The 26,846-nt window shown below is 40.1% G+C and overlaps 1 protein-coding gene across 10 annotated transcripts in view; it reads right to left on the bottom strand.

The window, feature by feature from the left end:
* Nucleotides 1-25,907, bottom strand: part of ACBD6 (acyl-CoA binding domain containing 6) — a 213,247-nt gene extending 187,340 nt beyond the window's left edge. For 9 of the 10 annotated variants that reach the window (XM_055319242.1, XM_055319241.1, XM_055319243.1 and 6 more), the window contains exons 1-3: nt 25,346-25,907; nt 18,292-18,356; nt 15,326-15,422 (exon numbers count right to left, since the gene is read on the bottom strand). In XM_055319242.1, the coding sequence (XP_055175217.1) occupies nt 15,326-15,422; nt 18,292-18,356; nt 25,346-25,567 (384 nt within the window). In that variant the 5' untranslated portion in view covers nt 25,568-25,907. The remainder of the gene's footprint in view (nt 1-15,325; nt 15,423-18,291; nt 18,357-25,345) is intronic. The other variant, XM_055319248.1, reaches the window with a different exon arrangement.
* Between the last annotated feature and the right edge of the window lie 939 nt (nt 25,908-26,846).

The raw sequence follows: 26,846 nt of genomic DNA, 5'->3' as shown, positions 1-26,846 counted from the left end.
TCAATGAATTGAGAAGTAGGACAATGCTATAAAAAACACAGATAAATAGTAGCAAGTTTTACAAAAGGCTAAATGGCTACTGGACAGCTAGATAACCACTTATTTAGCTATCAGAACAAAAGAGAGTGTCAGTTCTCCCACCTATATTTATCCTCATGGACAATACACAAATATAATATGAGAAGCTAGTCAGACTAGTAAGGTAAAGAGAAATAGTTATTAATAAGATTCCAAGTAAACATAAAAGTTTCAAAAAATCTACAGATTAAAAAAAGAAAAAAGGCAAGAGACTAGATGGTTAGTGAGAACCAAGGTATTAACAATACCATTGAAATGTACTGAAAGCCTTAGAAATTTCTGAGTGAAATCCCCATCTTATTTATAATGAACTTTGCTCCCTCTGGTGGCCACAAGAGGTTTTGCTAGAGTAGACATGGAGGTAGAGGGCAGAAATAAGACTGCAGGAACTATCTAGATTAACCTGCATCTCTACGTCAGACAAATAAATGTTCACTTATGAAGACTACTTTTTTTAAAAGAAAGAATTTAGAGTTTAGTGTTATGAAGGTAGCCATGCAAATTACGCAAACGGTCTCAAGTGGATAGATACTTTTGGGACATGAAACTGAACGAGTATATGACATGTGAGCAAAGAACTTATAAAGTTTCACTTTAGAATCTTCCATACTGGGATCCCTGGGTGGCGCAGCGGTTTGGCGCCTGCCTTTGGCCCAGGGCGTGATCCTGGAGACCCGGGATCGAATCCCACATCGGGCTCCCGATGCATGGAGCCTGCTTCTCCCTCTCCCTCTGCCTATGTCTCTGCCTCTCTCTCTCTGTGACTATCATAAATAAATAAAATTTTAAAAAAAAACATTTAGAATCTTCCATACTGCTTGAATATTTATTTTCATATGCCTATATTACTTTCATTAAAATATTATTTTAGTATTAAACCTGGGTGTCTCAGTCGGTTGAGCACTCGACTCCTGATTTAGGCTCAGGTCATGACCTCACAGTCCTGGGATTCAGCCCCAGTGGGGCTCTGCACTCAGTGCATAGTCTGCTTGAGATGCTCCCTTCCCCTCCCCCCCTTCCATATGCCCTTGCTCTTGTGTGCACGTGCTCTCCTCCTAAAACAAATCAATAAATCTTTAAAAATATATATTATTTTTGAACTGTAAAGAAAAATACCTAATTTTTTTACAAGTTTCAATGAGTCTATTCCCCTTATTTAGAGTAAAAGCCATAATCCTTATAATAGACTATTCCATGAGCCCCTACTCTACTTCTTTCTATTTCTCTACCCCCCTCCCCATTGCCATATGCCTATTCAGTCCTCCTTGCAGTTTCAAGAGCACACAAGACATGATCCTGTCTTAGGGATTTGCACTGGCTGACCCACCTATACAGAATGCTCTTCCCCAAATGACAATATGGCTCACTCACTCCTTCAAGTCTACAGCTCAATCTCAGGGAGCTTTTCAGTGAGCCTTTCCCGACCATCTTTTTTTTTTTTTTTTTATTCATGAGAGATACGGGGGGGGGGGGGCGGGGAGAGGCACAGGCAGAGGGAGAAGCAGACTCCATGCAGGGAGCCCAATGCAGGACTTGATCCCGGGTCTCCAGGATCAGGCCCTGGGCCAAAGGCAGCGCTCAAAACGCTGAGCCACCCGGGCTGCCCCTTTCCTGACCATCTTACTTAAAATTGCAACCCCACTTCCTGTACATCCTGCCCTGCTTTCTTTTCATAGTATTAATCACCTTTAGATACACTATAATAGCTACTTATTACTTATGCTTGTAAGCTTAAGAGCAGGGGAGGTTCTGCTTTGTTCACTGCTATATGCCCAGCCCCTAGAGCCATAACCTGCATGCTGTTAAGTATACAATTAATGAGAATGAATAATATCAATAATAACAGATATCCAAAAAAAGAAAAGGCCTCGTTTTATATTTAGTTCAATGTGAAATCATAATCTTACAGATTAGGATAAAAATTTAATTATGTATGCAAAATACATATTAATCTTTTAATAAATGAGATCTACAGTGAGATCATTGTGTCAAGGATGCGTATATGTATATTTCTGCCTAATACAGGACCAACAGATACTAAATAAGCTCAAATTAAATCATTTTGCTATGAGTACTCAAAAGCCTTTATAAAGGACTCAATTTAAAAAAAAAAAAAAAAACAGTACTTACCACACTGCACCTTGGAACAAGAATCTGTTCAAAGGGGCTATAAAAATATCAAGTATTAGCTAGAAATCATGGAAAAACATTTAATCCTTTAATTTGGAAAATGTCACCTTCTAGAACTACTAATATATTTATTGGGCTATAAAAACACATCCTTTTGTCCAGAGTGAAAAATACATTAAAATTGCTATAGGACTTAGAGTTTGGCGGTCCTACTTTATATGTCAATGATAACTATTTAGAAGCAAGGCAGCCACTTCAGAACAGGATTACTTCATGGTTCAGAGCATTCACATTAAAAAGAATCTTAACCTCCCAAGTGCCAAGAATCAATTAGGTAGCAGTCAAAAAAAACAAAGTGACTGGGATGCAATTATTTTCCAATTTCACCAAAGTTTTTACAAAATTGCCTTGACTATTTGTTAAAACATCAAATTATATGCTTAAGATTACGCATTTCATGGCATATAAATTTTTTAAATATTTTATTTATTTATTCATGATAGACAAAGAGAGAGAGAGGCAGAGACACAGGCAGAGAGAGATGCAGGCTCCATGCCAGGAGCCCGACGCAGGACTCGATCCTGGGACTCCAGGATCGTGCCCTGGGCCAAAGGCAGGCGCCAAACCGCTGAGCCACCCAGGGATCCCCGGCATATAAATTTTTAAAAACAAAAACATCCCATTAAAAACAGTGAACTTCAGTTAGTAAGCTTGCTTCTCATTAGTAGTATAGGTTAACGATTCTGAAGCAGCCCTGGTGGCCCAACGGTTTAGTGCCGCCTTCAGCCTGAGGTGTGATCCTGGAGACCCGGGATCGAGTCCCCATGTCGGGCTTCCTGAATAGAGCCTGCTTCCCCCTCTGCCTGTGTCTCTGCCTCTCTCTCTCTCTGTCATGAATAAATGGATAAAATCTTTTTTTTTAAAAAAAAAAAAAAAAAGGTGAACGATTCTGAAATTACTTTGTGTATTCTAAGTTTGAACAAATGAGTAAATACAATGAGAATACTGGGAGCGAAGGTTCTGTTGAGAAAAGGAGTTATAAATATGGGAAGAGGGAAGACTAAAATGTGCCCTGTAGGTTGGGTTGGAATTAGAGGTATCACCATGAATTTATGGTTTTTAATATCTAATTAGATAAACACATAAATACAGACGTAGGAGACATGTGAGAGAGGGTTATGCAGTTGTGTGTGCAAAATACACATACATACATCTGTATCTACACTGAACACAGAGATAAGTATATATGATATAAATGTCTGTTTATATATACATACATTTGAGTGTATTATTTAGGTCTGTCTGCTTAAAGGGCCTATAAGGAATGACAACCATTAGCAATAGACATATCCAACATCCAGACCTTGGTTTCTAGATACCATTCTCTATTGAAAGAAACCAGAGAGAAATAGCCAATTCCACGCTGGGGCAGGGAAAAGTAGAAGATCAGACAGTATGGAGGCACCTGGCTGGCTCAGTTGGTACAGTTTGTGACTCCTGATCTCAGGGTCATAGGAGTTCAAGCCCCAGGTTGGGCACAGCACTTATTTATAATTAAAAAAAAATACACACACACACACACACACGCCTGTGTAGTGGATTTGTGTCCCCCCAAAAGATATACAAGTCCTAACCTCAGGTGTCTGAGAATAACACCTTATTTAGAAATATGGTTTCTGCAGATATAATCAAGTTAGGATGAGCTATATGGTCAGGGCACTTGGGTGGCTCAGTGGCTGAGTGTCTGCCTTTGGCTCAGGTCATGATCCTGGGTCCAGGGATTGAGTCCTACATCGGGCTCCCTGAAGGGAGCCTGCTTCTCCCTCTGCCTATGTCTCTGCCTCTCTGTGTCTCTCATGAATAAATAAAATCTTAAAAAAAAAAAAAAAAAAGATGAGCTATATGGTCAACTAACATTTGACAAGAGAGTCCTCAATGGAGAAAGAATGGTCTCTTCGATAAACATGCTGGGAAAACTGGATAACCACATGCAAAAGAATGAAATTGGACCCCTATCTTAACTTACACAAGTAACAAAAGTTAACTTGAAATGGAGTAAGGATTTAAGCAGAAGACTTGAAACTGTAAAACTCCTAGAAGAAACCATAGGAAAAAAGCTCCTTGACATTGGTCCTGGCAATGATTTTTTGGATTTGACACTAAAAACACAAACAACAAAAGCAAAAATTAGCAAGTGGGACTACATCAAACTAAAAAGTTTACACACAGCAAAAACAGTTCAAAATGAAAAGGCAGAGCAGCTCAGGTGGCTCAGCAGTTTAGCGCCACCTTGGGCATGATCCTAGAGTCCCGGGATCAAGTTCCACGTCAGTCTCCCTGCATGGAGCCTGCTTCTCCCTCCACCCGTGTCTCTGCCCCCCTCTCTCTCATGAATAAATAAATAAAATCTAAAAAAAGAAAAAAAAAAAGAAAAGGCAACCTACAGAACAGGAGAAAATGTGTGCAGAGCATATTTTTGAGTAAGGGTTGACATCCAAAATATATAGAGAACTCACACAGCTTCATAGCAAAAAACCCCCAAACAATCCAATTTAAAAATGGGCAGCAAAACTGAATAGACATTTTTCCAGCAAAGACACACAAATAGTCAACAGGTATACAAAAAGGTTCTTAACATCACTAATCATCAGAGGAATGCAACTCACCACCACAATGAGATATCTCACACCTGTTAGAATGGTTATCAAAAAGACAGATGGCAAGCGCTGGCAAGAATGTGGAAAAAGGGGAACCCTAGTATATAGTTGGTGGGAATGTAAACTGGTACAGCTTAACTATGGTGAACAGTTTAAAGGTTCCTTAGAAACTAAAAACAGAACTCCACTATGATCCAGCAACCCTGCATCTAGTTTTACATCCAAAGAAAATGAAAACAGGACCTTGAAGAAATATCTGCATTCCCATATTCATTGAAGAATTACTCACAATAATTACAATAGCCAAGATATGGAAACAACTTAAACGTCTGTCAACAGAGGAATGGATAAAGACAATGTGATACACGTACACAATGGAATTTTTTTTTAAAGATTTTATTTATTTATTCATAGAGACAGAGAAAGAGAGAGAGGCAGACACACAGGCAGAGGGAGAAGCAGGCTCCACGCAGAGAGCCCGACATGGGATCGATCCAGGGTCTCCAGAATCACGCCCTGGGCTGCAGGCGGCGCTAAACCACTGCGCCACCGGGGCTGCCCCTCCTTGGATTTCTTGACTGATCCATCATTTAGTAACATGTTGCTTAACTTCTATGTATTTGTGGTCTTTCTAGTTTTGTTCCTGTGGCTGACTTCTAATTTCATAGTACCGTGGTCAGAAAAGATGCATGGTATGACTTCTATCTTTTTTCAATTTTTTGAGACTTGTTTGGTGGATTATACATTTCATGGTATATAAATGATCTATTCTGGAGAAAGAAGTTCTATATGCACTTAAAAAGAATGTGTATTTTGGTGTTTTAGGATGGAATGTTCTGAATATATCTGTTAAATTCACCTGGTCCAGTATGCCACTTGTCCCTTGTTCATTTTGTTTTCTCCAACAATGTAAGTGAGGTGTTAAAGTCCCCTACTATTATTGTATTACTATTGACTAGTTCCTTTATGTTTGTTATTAACTATTTTATGTTTGGGTCCTCCCATGTTGGATGCATATATGATTGTTATATCTTCTTTTTGGATTGTCTCCTTTACTACTACATAGTGTCTTTCTCTGTCTCTTCTTATAGACTGTTTTAAAGTTTATTTTGTGCAATATAAGTATTGCTACTCCAGCTTTCTTTTTTTTTAAATATTTTTATTTATTCATGAAAGACACAGAGAGAGAGAGAGAGAGAGAGAGAGAGAGAGAGGCAGAGACACAGGCAGAGAGAGAAGCAGGCTCCATGCAAGGAGCCTGATATGAGACTTGATCTCAGATTCCAGGATCAGGCCCTGAGCCGAAGGCAGACGCTCAACCACTGAGCCACCCAGGCATCCCTCCAGCTTTCTTCTAATATCCATTTGCATGGAAAATGTTTCTTCATCCCCTTACTTTCATTTTGCAGTGCCTGAAATGAGTCTCTTGTGGGCAGCATATAGATGAGTCTCGTTTTTTCTTTTCTTTTTTAGTCCACTCTGTCACTCTATGTCTTTTGATTATAGCATTTGATCCCTTTACATTCAAAGTAGTTTTTGATAGATATGTATTTATTGGCATTTTGTTACTTGTTTTGTAGTTGTTTCTGAAGTTTTTCTCTGATCCTTTCTTCTCTCTGTCATGGTTTGCTGATTTTCTTTAGTGATATATTTGGCTTTCCTTCTCTGCATATCTATGGGTGGTTTAGATCTGTGGCTACCATTAGGTTTGTATATAATATCTTCTGCAAAAAAAAAAATATCTTCTGCATATAGCGGTCTATTATTAAGCTGATGGTTGTTTAAGTTTGAACCCACTCTTTGCTCCTCTCCTCCCTACATTTTAGGTATGTCATATTTTACATTCCTTTGTGATTTCCGTGCCTGCTTTTACATTGAAATATTTATTTTTTACTGCTTTTCTGCTTCCTATTTTCATTCTACCATTTTTGGTCTCCTTTCCACTGAGTCCCCTTTAATATTTCTTGCAGAGCTGCTTTAGTGGCCATGAACTCCTTTAGTTTTTGTCTGGGAAACCCTTTATCTCTCCATCAATTCTGAATGATAGGCTTCCTAAAATATTGTTGGCTACAGATCTTTCCCACTTGGCACTTTGAATGTATCATGCCATTTCCTTCTGGCTTGCAAAGTTTCTGTTTTAAGAGTCCCCTGTTAGCCTAATGTGCTTGCCTTTGTATGTATCTGTCTTCTTTTGTCTCACTGCTTTTAAATTTTTTTATCATTATATTTTGCCATTTTAATTACAATATGCCTTGGTGTGGATCTGCTTTTGCTGATTTAGCTAGAGGTTCTGGGAGCCTTCTAGATCTGGGTATCTGTTTCTTTCCCCAGATTAGGGAAGTTTTTAGTTATTATTTCTTCAAATAAATTTTCTACCCTCTTTTCTCTCTCTCCTTCTGGGACCCCTACAATACGAATGTCATTATATTGGATAGAGTCACTGAGCTCCCTAAGTCTATTCTCCTGTGTAATTCTCTTTTCTCTCTTTTGTTTAGCTTGATTACTTTCCATTACTCTGTCTTCTAAGGTCATTAATTCATTCCTGTTTCTTCCATTCTGCTGTCATTCCATCAAGCCTGTTGCTCTTTCATTTATTCAAAGTTTTATCCCTGTTATTCCTTATCTCTGAGTTAAGGGTCTCACTCATGTCTTCCACTCTTTTCCCAAGTCCAATTAGTATCTTTATCATTATTCTAAATTGTCTATCAGGAATGTAACTTATATCTGTTTCACTTAGATCTCTAGCTATGGCCTTGTCCCTTTCTTTCATTTACAACAAATTCCTCTGTCATCTCATTTTGTCTAAGGTTCTGTGCCTGTTTCTGTGTATTAAGAAAGTCAGCTATGTCTCCTGTTCTTGAGGGTAATAGCCTTATGAAGAAGAGATCCTATAATGCCCTATGGTATAGTTCCCAGTGTGTTTCCCAGGACCTGCTGCTACAGGTACTGACTCCAATGTGTGCTGCATGTGCTCTGCTACTGTGTTCTGGCCACTTTATCCTTCAGGCCAGTTGTCTGCAAAGGCTCTCTTTGCCTGTTGTGGACAATATTTGGTCCTTGGCCTGAATGTGGTGAGTTGTAAGTAGGTGTGCTCTGGTCTACTTGTGAAGTGACACCTATCACCAACCACCACGAGAACCAAGGCCCTGGGATCCCTGGGTGGCGCAGCGGTTTGGCGCCTGCCTTTGGCCCAGGGCGCGATCCTGGAGATCCGGGATCGAATCCCACATCGGGCTCCCGGTGCATGGAGCCTGCTTCTCCCTCTGCCTGTGTCTCTGCCTCTCTCTCTCTGTGACTATCATAAATAAATAAAAATTTAAAAAAAAAAAAAAAAAAAAAAAGAACCAAGGCCCTGCAAGACTTGGGCCTCTGTCAGGAAGACATGGTGCAGGCAGGGGTTTGGGTTGGTCTTCTAGGGGAGAGGCCCTACCAGGCTGGGACTGAGGCAAAGCCTGACTGGGAAAGGTGGTGGCACCAGAGCACGGGGGCAGGGCTTGGTGTAAGCAAATTAGATAACGAGTTTTAGCACTGTACTGGTTCCCACAGGTGACTCTGTGCTTGTGCTGTGGTGGAGAGGGAAATGGCACCTGCCAGTTCCCTTTTTCCTGGAGGGATATCTCCATGAACTCTGCCTCTCTTGGATATACTCAGAAATGAGCATATAACCTTCCCACTGTGTGCCCCAGGTCCTCTTCAGAGTGTTTCTACACTGCATGTCTGCAGGCTGTCGGTCCTGCCTTCTCTCCAAGAGCACCCTCAGTGCCTATGGGCTCTCCCAAGCCAAGCCCATTGAACTTTAAAAGTACAGGCTTTAAGCCCTGCTGATTACAAAAGTTCATGAAATTCAGGCCCTTCTTGAAGCCCTTTCCAAGCCAATTGCTATGGGGATTCATTTTGCCCATGAGCTCCCCTGTGTGCTAACCTGTCTTCCACTTTTTTCTGCAACCATGGCTCCCTCCCCATTGCAGCACCACACTCCATTTCTCTACCAAATCACTTTCTCCATTCTTGGATGTGGCCTCTTCTCTGTCTTTAGTTGTGAAGTGTGTTCTGCCAGTCTTCAGTTTCTGGGGTATTTAGGATGATTTGATAGTTATCTAGTTGTATTAACGGAAAGAGGTGAGCCTAGGGTCCTCCTACTCTGCCACCATCTTCCCAACATCTGCTAACACAATTTATATCTTAAGTTTACATCATATCCTATGTTAATTATATCTACATAAATCATAGTAGAGGGAGAAATAAAGTGAAGTTTGAGGTGGGCCCCAAATTCAATGACTAGTGTCTATGTAACAAAAAGGAAAGGGAGGTTTGGATATGGACATGCAGGGAAGAAGGCCTGTGAAGACAGGCAGAGACTGGAGTTACACTGCCACAAGTCAAAGAACACCTGTGGCCACCAGAAGCAGGTAGAGGCAAGAAGGATTCTTCCCTGCAGCCTTCAATGAGAGCATGACTCTGCTAACACTTGATTTTGGACCTCTAGCTTCCAGAACTGTGAGAGAATAAATTTCTGTTTTAAACTACAAAGTACCAGTTTGTGGTACTTTGCTATGGCAATTCTAGGAAACTAATACAGTCTATAACATCTTGTGCCAAAAAGTAAGACACTGCTCAAAGAATGATGGGGACATATCAAAAGGACACAAGAGCCATCTTGAAGGAGCTCCCAGTGACCAAATAAGTAACGACAGTAATGGGTTACAACCCAATGAATAAAAATAAAAAAAAAAAAAATCCGTAAGTATATATGGTACTGATATAAATACATGAATATTGGGAGAAGCAACCAGTCATGGCCCCTGAGCATTGCTACACCTTAAGGCTCTGATTACTCTTTACCTGGGCTATTTCTCAAGGTTGTGTATGCAGCCAGTGACCCTCAGGGATGAGGTAATGTCTTCCCAACCCCTGAGAAAGAGCAGGCTTGCTTCCATCTATAAAAGTGGTGAATCCCCAAAGCTCAGTGCTTCTTTGCTATAGCACAACCCACTGCATATGCAGGAATCCATCTAGGCCCACCTGCATCATCCCTGTGGGACTTGGGGGATTTGAGAAACCAATGCAAATCAAATGAATCCCATGTATTTTGTCATACCATGAATAATAAAGTCCTTTGGCTCAGACCCAGGAGTCTTGTACCTCTGCCGTCATCTAAGAAACAGTAATAGGCTAACTTATTAGCTTGCAAGTAGGGTACAATCTTAGATCTTTCACAGTTCTTGACAATGAATAAATTAATAAATAGGGGAAAAGGGAAAGCCGATTTTTATAGTGGAATGCCAAATGGTAAATGTAGAAGAAATGATGAAGTTGGAAAACCATTAATGGATATTAAAACTAATGGGTGAAATCTGATGAGGAAAAGGATATTTACAGTCTCAAGCTATCTCCCCGCAAATTACTGATCACCAAGGGAAAACTAGGAATTTTACAGTAGAGAAATTTGGTAGATACCACGTTAAGCAAGTGATCAAAGTTAACATAACCAATATTGGGACAAACAGACATCCTGTATCTCCTGGTACAATGCACTGAGAAGGACACATTTCATGGTATTTCTCCTAAAAATTTATAATCTGAATCTAATTAAGAGGAAACATCAGACAAGCCCAAACTGGGACATTCTATAAAAGAGATAGCCTATATTCTTCAAAACTATCACAATCAAGAGAGAAGAAGAAAGGCTAAGCAACTGTTCTAGACTAAAGGGGACTAAGGAGACAACTAAATACAGTGCATGATCCTGGATTGGATGATGGATCAGAATGTTTTAAAGTAACTATGAAGGAGATTTTTAAAAATAAATGATTAACTTGAATATGGATCCTAGATTTAACAAATAATACAAATCATGTTAAAATTCCTGATTTTGAGAAAAAAGAACTACTGTGGTAGTACACCACTGATTGGAATATAAATTGGTACATTCATTATGGGAAATAGCATAGAGGTTCCTCAAAAAATTAAAAATAGGGGACACCTGGCTGGCTCAGTTGATTAAGCATCTGACTTCGGCTTAGGTCATGATCTCAGGGTCCTGGGATCCAGCCCTACATCGGTCTCTGAGCTCAGCAGGGAGTCTGCTTCTCCTTCTCCCTCTGCCCCTCCCTCCACTCATGGGCGGGTACCCATGGGCTCTCTCAAATAAATAAAATCTTCTTTTAAAAATTAAAAACAGAACTCTCATATCATCCAACAATGCTACTTCTGGGTATACATCTAAAGGAAATGAAATCAAGATCTTGAAGAGATACGTGTACTCTCATGTTCACTGCAGCATTGCTCACAATAACCAAGATACAGAAACAACCTAAGTGTCTACCTAGGGATGAATAAAGAAGATGTGGTATATATACAAACAATGGAATATTATTCACCCCTGAGAAAGAAGCAAATCTGTCATTTGTGACAATATAGGTGAACCTGGAAGAAATTATGCTAAGTAAAATAAACCAAAGATAAATATGCTCTTGCTTTTATATAAAATTTAATGAAATTAAAAAGTCAAACTCACAGAAGCAGCAAGCAGATTAAGTGGTTACCAGGGGCTGGCGGGGACTGGGAGATAGGGAGATGCTGGTCAAAGAGTATAAAGTTGCAGTTGTGTAGGATGAATAAGTCTAGATATCTAATATACAGGCATGATAGAGACACCTGGGTGGCTCAGTTGGCAGAGCACATGACTCTTGATCTCCTAGGTCATGAGTTCAAGCTCTACAATGGACATGGAGCTTACTTTAAAAAAATTTTTTTAAATAATAATAATATACAGGCATGATGACTACAATAAATAATACTGCATCATGGGACGCCTAGGTGGCTCAGCAGTTGACACTCTGCCTTTGGCTCAGGACGTGATCCCAGAGTCCTAGGATCAAGTCCCACATCGGGCTCCTTGCATGGAGCCTGCTTCTCCCTCTGCCTGTGTCTCTGCCTCTCTCTCTCTCTCTCTCTGTCTCTCATGAATAAATAAATTAAATCTTTAACAATAATAATAATAATAATACTGCATTGATACTGAAAATATGCTGAAAGAGTAAAAATCAGGTACTCTCACCACAAAAAAAGGTAACTCGAAGAAGATATATTAATTTGTTTGACTGCAGTAACCATTTCATTACATGTATATCAAATCACAGTATGTACCTTAATATATACAATTAGGGGTGTGTGTGGAATGCCTTACAGGGACTCTGAGTCCAGAGGGTCTACAAAAGAAAAAAAAGAAATTTCAAAAGAACTCATGACACCAAAAACGTCCCAATTTTTATAATGATGATGTAGTTACAGAAAATAAAGTCCTTGTTATAAGAAATAATGAAGTATTTCGTAATTAAGGGACATAATATCTGCAATTTATCTAAAGTGGTTCAAAAAATTTTGAGTGTGTGTGTAAATAGGGAAAACACTACACAATTGATGTATCTAAAGACTATCCAAAAGTTCCTTGCACTATTTCTGAAACTTTAAAAAAATTATATCAAGTATACATTAATAATGTACCACTATTAGTTATTAATATATTAGCTAACAATAATATATTGCTAAGAAAGTAGATACCAAGGGTTCTCAGTATCAAAAAAAAAAAAAAAAAAGGATAACCATGAGAGGTAATGAAAATGTTAGTCTGATTGTGAGAATTATTTCACAATGTATAAATATATATATATATCAAATAGCACATTGTGTTGTACACCTTAAATATATATAATTTTTATTTGTCAAAAACAATAAAAATAAGTTATGCCAAAATACAAACTTACCCTTCTCCCCCGGCAAGAAACCAAATAAGGCAAAAGAACCGCCTTGACTGGATAATCAACTTTTTTGAAAAGATTTTATTCATTTACTCATGAAAGACACAGAGAAAGGCAGAGACACAGGCAGAGGGAGAAGCAGGCTTCCTGAGGGGAGTCTGATGTGGGAATCCACCTCAGACCCTGGAATCATGACCTGAGCCAAAGGCACACTCAACCACTGAACCACCCAGGTGCCCCTCAACAGCATATTCTTGAGATAAGACAAATAGAACAGAAAACACAGTCAAGGGTTTACATTATAAAGCACTGTTCATTTTTTTTTAAGATTTTATTTATTTATTCATGAGAGACACAGAGAGAGGCATAGGCAGAGGGAAAAGCAGGCTCCAAGAAAGGAGCCTGATGTGGGACTGGATCCTGAGACCCTGGGATCATGACCTGAGTCAAAGGCAGATGCTCAACCAGGCATCCCAACACTGTTCATTTTATACTTCACTTTATAGTCTATGGAGCTTTGATTAAAATAGTAACTACCTTTACTTGAATTTTTTATACACATACAACCCCGTAAATTTAGATGGATACTATACATACGTTTTATACACACACACACACACACACACACACACACACACACACACAAATGTCCATGTATGTAAATACATGTAAATACAAAACGTCAGCTGTGGAAAAGATTAAAGATTGGGGCTCCAATACATATATGTCCAAATCCTAGCACTATCATTTATTAGCTGGCTAATCTTGGACAAGATACTAAACTACTCTGTATCTGAATTTCCTCATTTTTAAAATGCAGACAATAAAAGTTTCTAATTTAATTCTTAAGATTCTTGTGAGGGCACTTGGCTGGCTCAGTCAGTAGGGCATGCAACTCTTGATTTTTGGGTCATGTGTTTGAGGCCCACATTGGGTGTAGAGATTAGTTAAAAATAAAAAAATCTTAAAAATAAATAAACAAATAAATAAATATAAAAAAATAAAAAATCTTAAGATTCTTATGAAGATTTCAAAGACAACACATGTAAAGAGCTTAACACATTCAGCAATGAGAACTATTATTACTTCACTGGTTTCAGAAACTAGTATCAAAAGAAAATGATGCTTTAACCTAAAAGATAATAACTGGAATATCAAATGTCTTGAGATTGCAGTTATGATATACTTCATATCAGTCAGAAAGAAGGGGAAATAAAGCTGAGTCACAGGAGATCAGCTCAGATGTTTAAATTAAAAACAAAATGTAAACAAAACATAAAATTCCTCTTTAGAACTAGATTATGGATGGCAAGAAATGTTGAGAACAATGTATTACAAGAATGATCTTTGATTTTTTTTTTTTAAGAGAAAGAGAGTGCATGCACATGTGGGGAGCATGGGGGGAGCAGAGGGAGAGAGAATCTTCAGCAGAGGGCTCGATCTCACAACCCTGAGAGAATGATCTTTATTTGAAAGTGCCTTTGAACTTCTAACTCTGGGAAATGAACTACGGGTGGTGGAGGGGGAGGAGGGCAGGGGGTGGGGGTGAGTGGGTGACGGGCACTGAGGGGGACATTTGACAGGATGAGCACTGGGTGTTATTCTGTATGTTGGTAAATTGAACACCAATAAAATTAATTTATTTTAAAAAAAAATGAAAGTGCCTTTGATTCAGCTTGGTTTTCTCAAATTTATGTTCAATAGGTGACATTTACATATTTTTAAAAAGCACCCTTACTGCTGTTTAAATTTCCTTAAGGAAGAACTACCTAACCACATGGACTCTGCAACCATTTGTAAGAGTTACAGCTAACAGGGGCACCTGGGTGGCTCAGTCACTTGAGTACCCACTATCGGTTTTAGCTCAAGTCATGATCCATGGGTCGTGAGATCAAGCCCAAAGTCAGGCTCCAGGCTCAGTGAGGAGTCTGCTTGAAGATTCTCTCCCTCTGCCCCTACCCCAGTTCCTGTGCACCCACACATTCTCTCTCTCTCTCTCCAGTAAATAAATAAATCTCAAAAAAAAAAAAAAAAAAAAGAGAGAGTGCTGGTTAACAGATTTTTATTTAGTAATTAAGGTATTGAAGGTAAGAAATCATAAATTCTGTCATTTATCAGAACTTACAAACTCAAACGCCTACATAGGCCAGGCATCAGAAACACTCATGCAAAATCAACAGGGAAGAAAGAACTAAGACCACTGAGACTGAAGAGTAAAGTACTCATTGAAACACATTCAAACTCAAGTTTTGTTTTGCTTTTTAAACATTGTGGCATATGTGTTCAGGCTGTTCAGCTCAGAGGGACATGTGCTTTTACCACTGAATTTCAGATACCAAGTCCTTAGGACCTTTACAATAGATACACATTTGTATATAAACTTGATGTTTCATAAAAGATATTAACAAAACGGAATATTTCTGAAAATATTCACGTACATCAAAAACATCAGGAAATGTTTCAATGACTTCAAAAAGGTAGTCATGCTCAGCAGGGAGTCTGTTTCTCCCTCTCCCTTTTCCCCTCACCACCACTACCCACCCCCACCTTGTGCTCTTTCTCTCAAATAAATAGAATCTTAAAAAAAAGAAAAAGAAAAAGAAAAAGAATGTTACTTAAGCCTATGCTTGGTTTTCAACTTTTAATTGAGAGGAAGATGGTACGTTTTTGGAAGTATTACTTACAATCATCAAATCTTACCTGAGGATTCCAACCTGGATCTAATTTCTTAACTACTGCAATATACTCCTGCATTGCTTGGCTGGGGCTTGAATCACCAAGTGCTTTCCATGCTTCCCTAGAGTAAAGAATATCCAAAATGATCTTTCATTATCTATGGAATTAACACAAATGGCACATTCCTTCTTAGTATTAAAAAATTGGTATGCACATTTTAAGAATGTGAGACACAGATATAATAAGCCATAGATGAATAGTTCTCTTTTTGCATTCACAATGGTCTATACCAACGCACACCTTATACCCCATCACCAAAGGAGCCTTTTTAGACTTTTTTTCCCTAATCACCCTCCCCCATGAAATTATATAACACAGATATACAACTCATATATCAAATGAGCTTTGGAAGACCATAAAAAATTATAATATCCACAATTTTACAACTCCTCAAAACCCACTTTTCATCCCTATTGAGAATGTATGACCTACAGACCAATAAAGTAGTTTCCAACAAAAACAAAACAAAAAAAAGTAGTTTCCACCTTATACAGCATTTTGGTAACATGCGAACCAACCATCACACAAAACATTATTCCCTGAGAAAATGCTTTGAATTTCTTATGTAAGCTGTGAGAAAAACACCTTCCCCTTCTGCTGTTTTCTCATCTCTAAGCTGGTAGTAGTGGATCCTGAGGCAAGAACTTCAAAAGTGAGGACTGGTAAGGACAGAAGTAAGAATTCTATTGAGTAATAAGGTAGGGACTACCTACAGTGTAAAAACCAAGAGGAATATTTTAGTCCCGTGCCCCCTTCTGAGTCATCCTCTGTTTCTTTTTTCTGCAAGCTGCCAAGACAGGATCCTTCTTGGTTTTGCCCTGCCAATTCTTTCTACATTTAACAAGGAAGTAGATCCACTAATTCACTGTAAAACAGTGCAGTTTTTTCACTACCTTCCTGCTCCCATAATGATATAACATCTTTCTGAAATTTTCCAAATTTATTTTTACTGACTCTCTTGTGGGTTACCTGTATACATTCCAACACACTACCCCTAAAATTATATCCACATATATCAAACTGAGGAAATTTAACATCAATACTATTATATAAATACAGATCTACCTTCAGATTTCCCGCATTTCCCAAAAATGTTCTTTATGGATTTCTTCTCCGAGACCATGAGTCAATCAAGATTCACACATAGCATTGAGTTTCATGTATCTTTAGCCTTTCTTTCATGATATTGATATTTTTTTAAGAGTCCAAACCACTTGCTTTATAAAATATGTCTCAATTTGAATTTTTCTGATTGTTTCCTCACTTACAGGGTGTTCTTGCCCAAAATGATTAACCATGAGGAGAATCAGGTTAAACGTTTTGGCATATGTATCATACTATATCACACTGGGGGCACATACCATCAGTTTTACCCATCATCAATGAACGATTACAGACTTGGTAAAAGCAGTATCCCCTTTTGTCTTCCTTGTAATTAAAAAGTAAACTGAGGGTCAAATTGTGTAAATGCTGCTCCTCAGTAGTTTTTCATCTATTGGTTTCAGCACCCATTGATGATTCTTGCCTGAATTAATATAGAGGTTTTAAAATCAAAACTTTTGGGATCCCTGGGTGGCGCAGCGGTTTGACGCTTGCCTTTGGCCCAGGGCGCGATCCTGGAGACCCGGGATCGAATCCCACGTCGGGCTCCCGGCGCATGGAGCCTGCTTCTCCCTCTGTCTGTGTCTCTGCCTCTCTGTCTCTCTCTCTGTGACTATCATGAATAAATAAATAAAATCTTTAAAAAAAAATAAAATCAAAAATAAAAAAATAAAATCAAAACTTTTTAAAATTGCTAAAAACAATGAAAAACCAGGCAAGCATGGGGAAGAAATAATGCTGAAGTTATAAAATTTCATAAATTAAAACAAAAAGCTCACAGTGAAAGTTGCATCATGTATCCTCCACAACAGTAGTAAAGTGTCGGAAAACTGTTATCATCAGCAAAGAAAGCTTCTGCCAGAATGGAAATCAAAGCACTGCTTCCTTCACTGAGAATGTCCTACACAAAAAAAGCCAGCTGAACTAAACATGGGCTTAATGACATAATAACTGATTTACATTCAAGTTCAAGCTTTGCATCTCTTTACAGCTGGGTAACAAAGAGTTCATAGGTAACTTGTCAGGGGACCGCATTTTGAGCAGCACTGCTCTAAACTGTAGTTAGAATCCATTTATAGTATAGCACTCTTCATATTTCTCTTTTTTTAAACCCTATGCTTTATACTTTTAATTCCACGACTGATTCTCCAGAGTCCTTCCTCCTATAACTAAGAGTCTCTATTGTATATAGTTCTCTTTTTTTCACTTAGACAAGGTAAGAGTAAATAAAGCCTGATATGATAAGGAACTTCTGAATTAGAAGTAAAAAAAAACTGGAAATGGGATAATCTTTTTATCGATTCAGGAAAGTAGACTCAGTATCTTTTTTTTTTTTTTTCTCCCTTTCTTCCCAACAGGCTATTATAAGTACTTATTCACTATAGTGTGGGTGGGGCAAGTTATAGAAGAGCATTAGAGTTAAGAAGATAAAATTAGGAATTTATCCTTTTTTTCACCATTCCTATCCTCCTGTCCTCCTTCCAAAGATTCCTCCACAGGGCATAAGTTGTTAGCCATTAGAGGATGCATGACAGGATAGGAAAATCTCAAACAATAACTCTTACCATCACTCTCTAAGAAGCTATTCATATGTAAGAAAAGTATGTCTGTTGTGAACTATGTATATATACCAACATCATGGCATGAGAATCCTTTAGGAGACTTAGCTTAAAGCGGATTCTTTTAATCTCTCTCCCAATTGCCTGTTGTTAGCACAGTCTACAGCAGAGATTAATATAAAAATAATTCTTTAATCTGCTCACCACTTTCTAATTCCTAAACACCTAAACCATTTCCAACAACCTCATTAGATTTCGAGAATTTCTTACCATTTCTGCTTTCCTTCGAAATCAAAGAAGCTTGGTTTAGGAGTATTACAATTTCCAACTTTGACCTAATTGAAAGGAGAGAAAAAAATAAATCAAGAACTTATTTTTCAAAGAAATGCCAGAGAAAATTTTATTTTTCATAGGTATTACGTATACTCAGCAACTATAGGTTAGAAAATATTTACATTAGTCTATTAGAATAACAAAATTTAACATTCTTTGCAAAGGCAAAAAAAAGCGAATTTTAAATACAGGCTGCTTTGGCTTACAGCATAAAGCAACCATCGTCTAATACTGTGATACATTAAAAAAAAAATACTGTGATACAAAAAAAAAATTCTGATACAATAAAAAACTTGCATTCCTAACCTAGTAGACAAATTATATATACAGAGCAAATTATTAATACAGATAATGTACTCCTTATTAGCATTTATTATATAGAAGAATTTTTAAACGTGTAATAAACAAGCTTTAAAGTACAGTTTATCAGAATTCATAATATTGTTTATTTATGGTGATTCTCATTATACTATCAGCATTTTATCTCTCCCAAACTCCAGGATAAAGTACACTATTTGTAAAGTATCCTACTATGAAACTAATTGATACAACAATAGATGCTAACAGCAGTGCAAAACTTTTCAAGGGTTTTTCAACAATATAAATTCTATCTACTCCACAATAATCTTTTCTTGTTTGTAGTCAATACTTATATGTAATCCTCAAATAATATTTGTAGTGAACTATATTTTCATCGTCAATAAACATAAATGAAATTTCACACCAGTGCCGAATTCATACAACCCATGATTCCCACTGCCAGAAGCAATCTCTTTCTGATGAACTCTCACAGCTTTTACTCCACTTTCCACTTTTACCTGGTGTTAGAAAGTTTTGTGTAGTCTCATCTTCCTATCAGAACACAGCCTCTAGGAAACCATTAACTCCCTCCCTGCACCTTTTATGGCGCCTAACTTGAGGTAGTAAAAAATGTTTGTTGAATGTGGAATGAATGTGGTAGGCACGTATCCAACCAGACACCTACCTTTCTAATACCACAATCCAACTCCCGTCTACTTCTCAGAGACCTTCTAGCCATCTACTGTTACACACTTGAATTTTGCTAAGATCACACTGATGTGTACTCGCTAACTAGACTGACTTCTCACTGCTTTGAGTACTTTCTCAGTTTCACTCATTACCACCCCCTCTCCAAAATGCCTTTTCCTCTTCCTTCAGCTTTTCACAGTTTTCAGTCCCCTCTAGGTTGAGACTGTAGGAATGCTTGGTCTCCAGTGATCTCACCCATCTCTGAAGTCATAACAAATAACATCTCCATCATCTGCTTAGCAATTAATCACACGGCCCTCCGATGGATATTACAATGTACACTTATACAGGAACAACTCTAGAATAAGTGGATGGAGGGGAAAAAACAGTGACAGAGCAGGAACTGCATTTCTTCATCACCGTAAACCAAATGCTTCATTTGTTATGGTAAATGAGCCACATAAACCATCCTGCTAGGTTTGCCATTATAAACCCATTGTAGAAATGAGTACAGAGAAACTGAGGAGGGTTGTCAGAGTTCACACATTAGCAAATCCTGAATTAGGAGTCAGCATTTGAATTTAGGACGGTTTGACTCCAAAGTCCAATATTCCTTTTCTATACCCCTCTGTTTTACCTGCCACATCCTATCTAAGCCTCAATTCTGGCATCTCCAAAATCACTAGAACTACTGGATTATCAGAAACAGGAGAGAAACTATGACACATCATAAAACCAGCAGTCATTACTATTTGTTTTTTTAATGAGATACTAGCCAGCGGTAGAAATAAATACTAATATCTCTATTTCTCCTACAGTTACAGAAGTCTCAGCCAGACACCCGGTCACCCAGCTAAACATTACATGTGACTGTGCAACTTCAGTCTGAGTTCAGGGGACTAAATGTGCATGAAAGTGATATAAATATCTTCCTTGAAAAGAAAGGGAGAACATGCATGTAGTGATGGTGAGCCATCTTTGGCCATGGAAAGAGATGTGAGGTAAACAGTTCTCAAACTTTTTGGTCTCATGCACCCCAAGGAGCTTTGTTTATGTGGGTTGTATCTATCATATTTACCATATTAAAATTTAAAAGATATTTTTAAAATATGTATTAATTCATTTAAAAATAATAAACTCATTAAGTTAACATAAGTAACAAAATTTTATGAAAAGTATATTCTAAAGCAAAAAAACTTAGAAGAGTGACATTGTTTTACATTTTGCACATCTCTTTAATGTCTGCCTTAATCTATTGCAATATGTTGCTTTGGTTGAAGTATATGAAGAAAATGTGGCTTCACATAGATGCACTGTTAAAAAAGAAAGAAGTATTTTAATAGCATTTTCAGATAATTGTGGATACTCTTCTTCAATACAACACCAAAACTCAGTAAGTGGCAGTTTCTTTAAGGTTAGATGCAATGTGGACGCTGATGTCACATCAATGAATTTTTCCTACTGTTACATTAAAATCCTTGGTCTAGGACGCCTGGGTGGCTCAGCGGTTGAGCACCTGCCCCTGGCTCAGGGCGTGATCCCGTGGTCTCAGGATCCAGTCCCACATCAGGCTCCTTGCCCTGGAGCCCACTTCTCCCTCTGTCTACCTCTCTACCTTTCTCTCTCTGTGTCTTTCATGAATAAATAAATAAAATCTAAAAAATAAAATAAAATCCATTGGTCTGACTTGCACTTTGAATGGATCACATGGGGGAGGGGGGAAGCATCTGGGAAAAAAAAAATGAATGGATCACACATAATTTGTAACATTTCATGCAATATTTGAAAAATATGGTTCACTAAGTTATACATTCCTTCCAACGCTGACACATTTCATTATACAAGAGCCAAAGTTTACAATCATTAAAATCACCATTAATCTCATCGAAAAAGTTTTTAAGTATTAGGAAGCTGTCAAGTTCATGTGACACAGATTTGCCAAACCTCTAATTTTCACTTGAAGGCTCAAACACCACCATTGGCAACAAATACTGGCAGTTGTTTTCCTTAAAGTGACAGGCTCACTTCATTCACTTTGAAGAAGCCATCTGCCAAATACTCAAATTTAAATAAACATAGTTTATCTGTGAGTTGTGCTATTAAGGAAAAATGATGTTTCACATAAAATGTGGATAGCTCAGCTTGCAACTCAAAAATTACACAAGTGCTTTTCCTCAAAATAACCAACATAATGCAGTGTGCAGAACTGCTTTGTGTGTACTCCCCATTTCATCACATACAATATTAGAAAGACCTGTACTCAAGAGTTAATATTTAATAAAAATCAATAGTTTTTACTGCTTTATCAAAGACATTTTTAAGTGAAATTGGCTTTTTTTTTTTTTAAACTGAGTACATGGTGCTAAAAATATATGACTACTGGTAGTTTGCTGCTCAGCCTTGATTCATGCTGATGTACCAGCAGTTTTACCACACAGAAGAAAGGCAAATATTGTTTTAGTATTATCATTAAAATAGTTCTGATCTTATAGATCTCCTGAGAAAGTCTCAGGGATTCTCAGGGGTCTCTACACCATAATTTGAGAACTGCTGCCTTTGGGGATGGCTGAACTACAGGACAGAAAAAGACTTAAGCCCCTGGGTGATCTCATGAAGCAAAATCACCCTACCAGCCCTAGATCACCTACCTCCAGACCATTATGTGTGATGAAAATAAAAGCTCAGCAGCTGACCTTGTATTCTGAAACAGAAGCTTCTGTATTCCCCAATTCAAAGAATTGTTCTGGATCAGAAAAGACTGGATAAATAAAACTACAGGGTTTTAGGACATGATGAGAAACAGTTTCCAAATCATTAATAATGAATCATAAGCTATAAAGCAGAGTTACAAAATGTGCCACCTTAACAGAACAGTATGTTCTGATACATACAGGATATATCCAGCGACCCTTAAAACGGAATATTTAACAAAGGGGGCTAATGGCAAATGCCAGTGAATTATGTGTGAGCAGGTTAAAGTAGAACATGCTGAGAATCTTCACTGTGCTAGTGCTGAAGGGTCCTGTAAAATGAAGCTAACAGGGATTTGAAATTTTCACGGTCCTGGAGTTTTCACAGGAGTCAATTAGTGATCTTTTGATGGGAAAGTGTAGGATAATGTGGAGTACCAGTTCATTGGTGTGATCTATTTGAAACTTCACTAAAAGATGATTTTGAAGCCACAGGCTTATGTGAGGCTAAAAGAGCTATTATGTTAGGTAAGTTTGGAGCTCTGCCTAAGAAGAGAAGGCTCACAGCTCTGCTTATTTTTATCATCCTCCTGGGGACAACTATTTCATTTGGCCTCCAAAATACAGTGCTACTCCAAATACAAAACATAATTATTTCATGAGAGATCTGATCCACCATGCAAGAATTATATTGGCATTTCAATTTTATTATTTTATCAAAGATGCTAATCAAAAAAATCAAAGATTTTTAACACTATCTCAGAATTCTGTTAAAAAAAAAAAAATTAGGGCAGCCCTGGTGGCTCAGTGGTTTAGTGCCGCCTTCAGCCCAGGGCGTGATCCTGGAGACCTGGAATGGAGTCCCATGTCGGGCTCCCTGCATGCGGCCTGTTTCTCCCTCTGCCGGTGTCTCACCCTCTCTGTGTCTCTCTCATGAATAAATAAATAAAACCTTTAAAAAATATATTTAGGGGCACCTGGGTGCTCAGTCAGTTAAGTATCTGACTCCTGATTTTTAGCTGAGGTCATGATCTTAGGGTCATGGCATGGAGCCCTGCATCAGGCTCTGCACTGGGCATGGAGCCTGCTTACAATTCTTTCTTCCTCTCAAAAAAAAAAAAAAAAGAAAAAAAAATTTAGAAGAATGGATGAAAATTGCATCCCAATGTCATATCTAAGTAAGCATAATCCTATTTTCTAATAATGAAGAATTTTATTTCCAGATACAGAATATTTCTAAACACCTTAACATGGAGTTCTTGAAAGGGTGAGGGACACACCACTTCCAGGATTAAGTGAGTATACTTGAGACAGAATGGTTACCAGTTAACAGATGACTATAGTTCACTGATAATCCAGAAATCAGATACTAATAATGATGACACTAATATCAGTAATAAAGTTATGTCCTAGAAAGAAAAAGAATGTTCTCTAGGGAATTTGGAGAAAAACAGTTTTATGCTGCCCGAAGAATTAGCAGTCAGACATGTTAAAGGTCCTAGCAGAATGTTCAATAAACTCTTGTTAAATAACTGAAAGTCTCATTTTGATGTTATTGGGACAAGGAAAATAACCAAAGAGAAAAAGATATCCAGAACTTCTGCAAGAAAGAAATTCCAAAGCCAATTCAAGGGCAATTTTCATTCAACACTGTAATTTATACCGTATCTATCTACAGCTATGTCTCTCAAGTCACTTTAACTGGTATTCATAATTCAAATTCACCAGTCCTCAAAAGATAGTTCATCGCTATTCAGTATATTCAGTTGAAGAATATAGAGGGATCTTTTTTTTTTTAAGATTTTATTTATTCATGAGAAACACACAGAGAGAGAGAGAGAGAGGCAGAGATGGAGGCAGAGGAAGAAGCTCCATGCAAGGAGCTCAATGCACGACTCGATCCCAGGACTCGATCCCGGGACTCCAGGATCACACCCTGAGCCAAAGGCAGGCACTAAACCATTGAGCCACCCAGGGATCCCCTACAGAGGGGTCTTAAAACTATTTTTTTCTTAAAAGAATGCATAAGGGAATAGATATCAAGAAGTAAAACAACGGTAAAAAAAAATTTTTTTTAAGATTTTATTTATTTATTTATTTATGAAAGACACAGAGAGAGAGAGGAAGAGACATAGGCAGAGAGAGAAGCAGGCTCCATGCAGGGAGCCCGATGTGGGACTTTATCCCCCCTGAGCCAAAGGCAAGACGCTCAACCTCTGAGCCACCCAGGCATCCCTAAATTATTTTAGTGAAATAAATTGTGCTCATTGCTTCCAGTGTTCCAAAGAGCTGGAGTTTTCCTAAAATGTTATCTAACTCTTCTTAGCAATTTTCATGTGTTTAAATCTAGACTCCTCATGTAACTTTCCAAGTCTCTTGAAGGAAAATACCACCATGCTTTTTCTTCTTTGCACTCCCTGTAGGCTAACACCCAAGTGTTTTGCACATAAAAGATGTTATACAACTATTGGTTGATTATGATAAAGCAATCATTTTTCCTTCTGGTACCTGTGACTCTTTGAATGCTAAATTATACATGTCTTACATGACATTAGGATTATTATTTCCAGATAAAGCTCAGAGCCTTAGTCAGAGTCAGGAGCTACAATCTAGTTCCAGTTCCCACCCATCTGTCCCTAAGACCCTGGACAGGTTTTCTACTCTCTTTGGGCTTCTGTTTCCTATCCCCCAAAGGAAGGGGATTGTTTCACCTGGCGTTTACTAGCTTTAAAATGTCTATAATTGTATCTAACAGTCAGAATTCCTGCCCATTAAGCCAAAACACAAGTCTAATATATCTGTGATTTTTAAAAATCACAATAATAAAACTAGTAATGGTTTATTTTGCATCACCCTTTTATTACGATCACATAATTCTCCTGGATCTCACAATTTCTTTTTTAACATTACTTCCCTATGGCCATATTACTTCCATAATTCCCTCCACATGACCCTTTGGCAAGAGTGAATGATAAACCTTATTTCATCATCCTCATTTTACAAAGGTTCTGAAGCTGGTAAAAGCACGAGTGCAAGGTCACTGTACAAGTCAGAGAAGACACGGGAAACTGTCATTCGGTGTCCAACCACCTCTGTCTCCCAGGACAGCGGGCAGGCCCTTTCCACATTCAGAATGATGCTAATGCTTTAGGAGATGACCCCCCCCACACACACACACACACACACGCGCGCGCGCGCGCGAACTTCATCCCACCTAGCCATCAACCAAGCACCTGTACGATCAGATTCTGGGGGGCAGAGAAGGCCGCTCCTGTCGCTCTCCCGCACCCACCCCCTTCCCGGGACCTTACCTGCTTGTACCTGGCATACAGGTACAAGAGCTGCTCCCGGCTGGCCACCTGAACCAGGCCCTGGAGGCGCGCGGCAGCCTGCTCAAAGAGCTCTGCCAGGCTCCCGGACGTCTCGGTCTCGGGGCCCTGGAGGGATTCCACCTCGCCGGAGTCGTCCCCCGAGCTCAGCTCTCCGCCGCTGTCGCCCGTGGCGGCCCCCGCGGTCAGGAATGGCGAGGCCATGCGTCCTCGCTCGCCCCGCGCCTCCGCGCCCGCTCAGCGCGTCCCAGGCCGCGCGCAACGCCGGCTCGGGGGGCCTGGCCCACCCGCCTCGGGCCTGAGCCCGACCTCGAGTCGGACCCACGCTCGCTCGCTCCGCGCGGCCTCCCGTAACTCCGCCCGCCTCCCACTCCTCTCCGGGCGTGCAGGGCAGGCCCCGCTACTCTCGGCGGCTCGCCCGGCCCACCCGGTCTCCTGCGGCTTCCTCCGGCCGGCACCGCGCTCGGGCTCGACTCGGGGCCCCTCACCGGCGACGGGGTCTCCCGGCGGCGCAACTGAGAGATCCGGAAGGGAGGGCGGCGGGGGGCGGGGCGGAGCGGGGCGGCGTGCGCGCGGGGCAGGGGGCGGGGCGGGGCGGGGCGGGGCGGCGTGCGCGCGGGGCGGGGGCGGGGGCGGGGCGGGGCCGCGTGCACGGGCGCGCGCCTGACCACGTGTCCGAGCACGCGCGCGCCCGAGCACGCGTCCGAGCACGTGTCCGAGCACGCGCACGCCCGAGCACGCGTCCGAGCACGTGTCCGAGCACGCGCGCGGGGCGAGGCGCGGCGGCGGCGGCGGCGGCGGCGGCGGCGGCGGGTTCTGCGCGGGGTGCGCCCACGTCCGGCTACCGGGCACTCGCGGGGCCACGCTACGGAGCTGCAGCTCGGAGAGACTCTCCTCAGTCGTTGGGACGTCTGTTCGTCGTTACACCAAAATGACTATTCAGAGTCAGGAAACCGTTCTGGGAATAGGCCCTCGGGGCGGGGACGGTGGCCCCCGGGTGCTCGTGTGGCGGTAGGAGCGGAGTCGCGGGAAACACGGAGCCGAGGACGAAGGTTCCGCCTGCGCCCGCCGCGGCGGGTCGTGTGGCCCGGGCGCCCCCAAACTGGCCTCGGACCCCTGCGCGCGCATCCGTTTCTCGGGAGCTTGGCTCGGACTTGAATAACGGGTGAAAACCCGGGAGGCGGGGCTTTCCGCGCGGAAGCCGCCTGGTTGGCTGGTCGCCCCTTCCTCGGGGCGGGGCGGGGTCGCCCCCCGCTACCCGCCAGCCGGGCCGCGTTAGCACCGGGCTCCTGGGACGGGGCCTCGGCTGTGGTGTTTTGCAGACGCTGAAGCGAAGCAGTACGAGACAGCTGTGCCCTAAAGGAACTGAACACAAAACTACACAAAAACTGCGACATGATTGTGACAATCAACTTGTCCTTAGGGGTTATCACGCCCCAAGTGTTGTAAAGCGGAAACGGGAACACTGTGTGTGCATTTAGTA

Source organism: Nyctereutes procyonoides, unplaced genomic scaffold (assembly GCF_905146905.1).
Source record: "Nyctereutes procyonoides isolate TBG_1078 unplaced genomic scaffold, NYPRO_anot_genome, whole genome shotgun sequence".
Lineage (NCBI taxonomy): Eukaryota > Metazoa > Chordata > Mammalia > Carnivora > Canidae > Nyctereutes > Nyctereutes procyonoides.
Note: the sequence above shows the minus strand (reverse complement) of the source record. Positions and strands in the feature narration are given on the sequence as shown.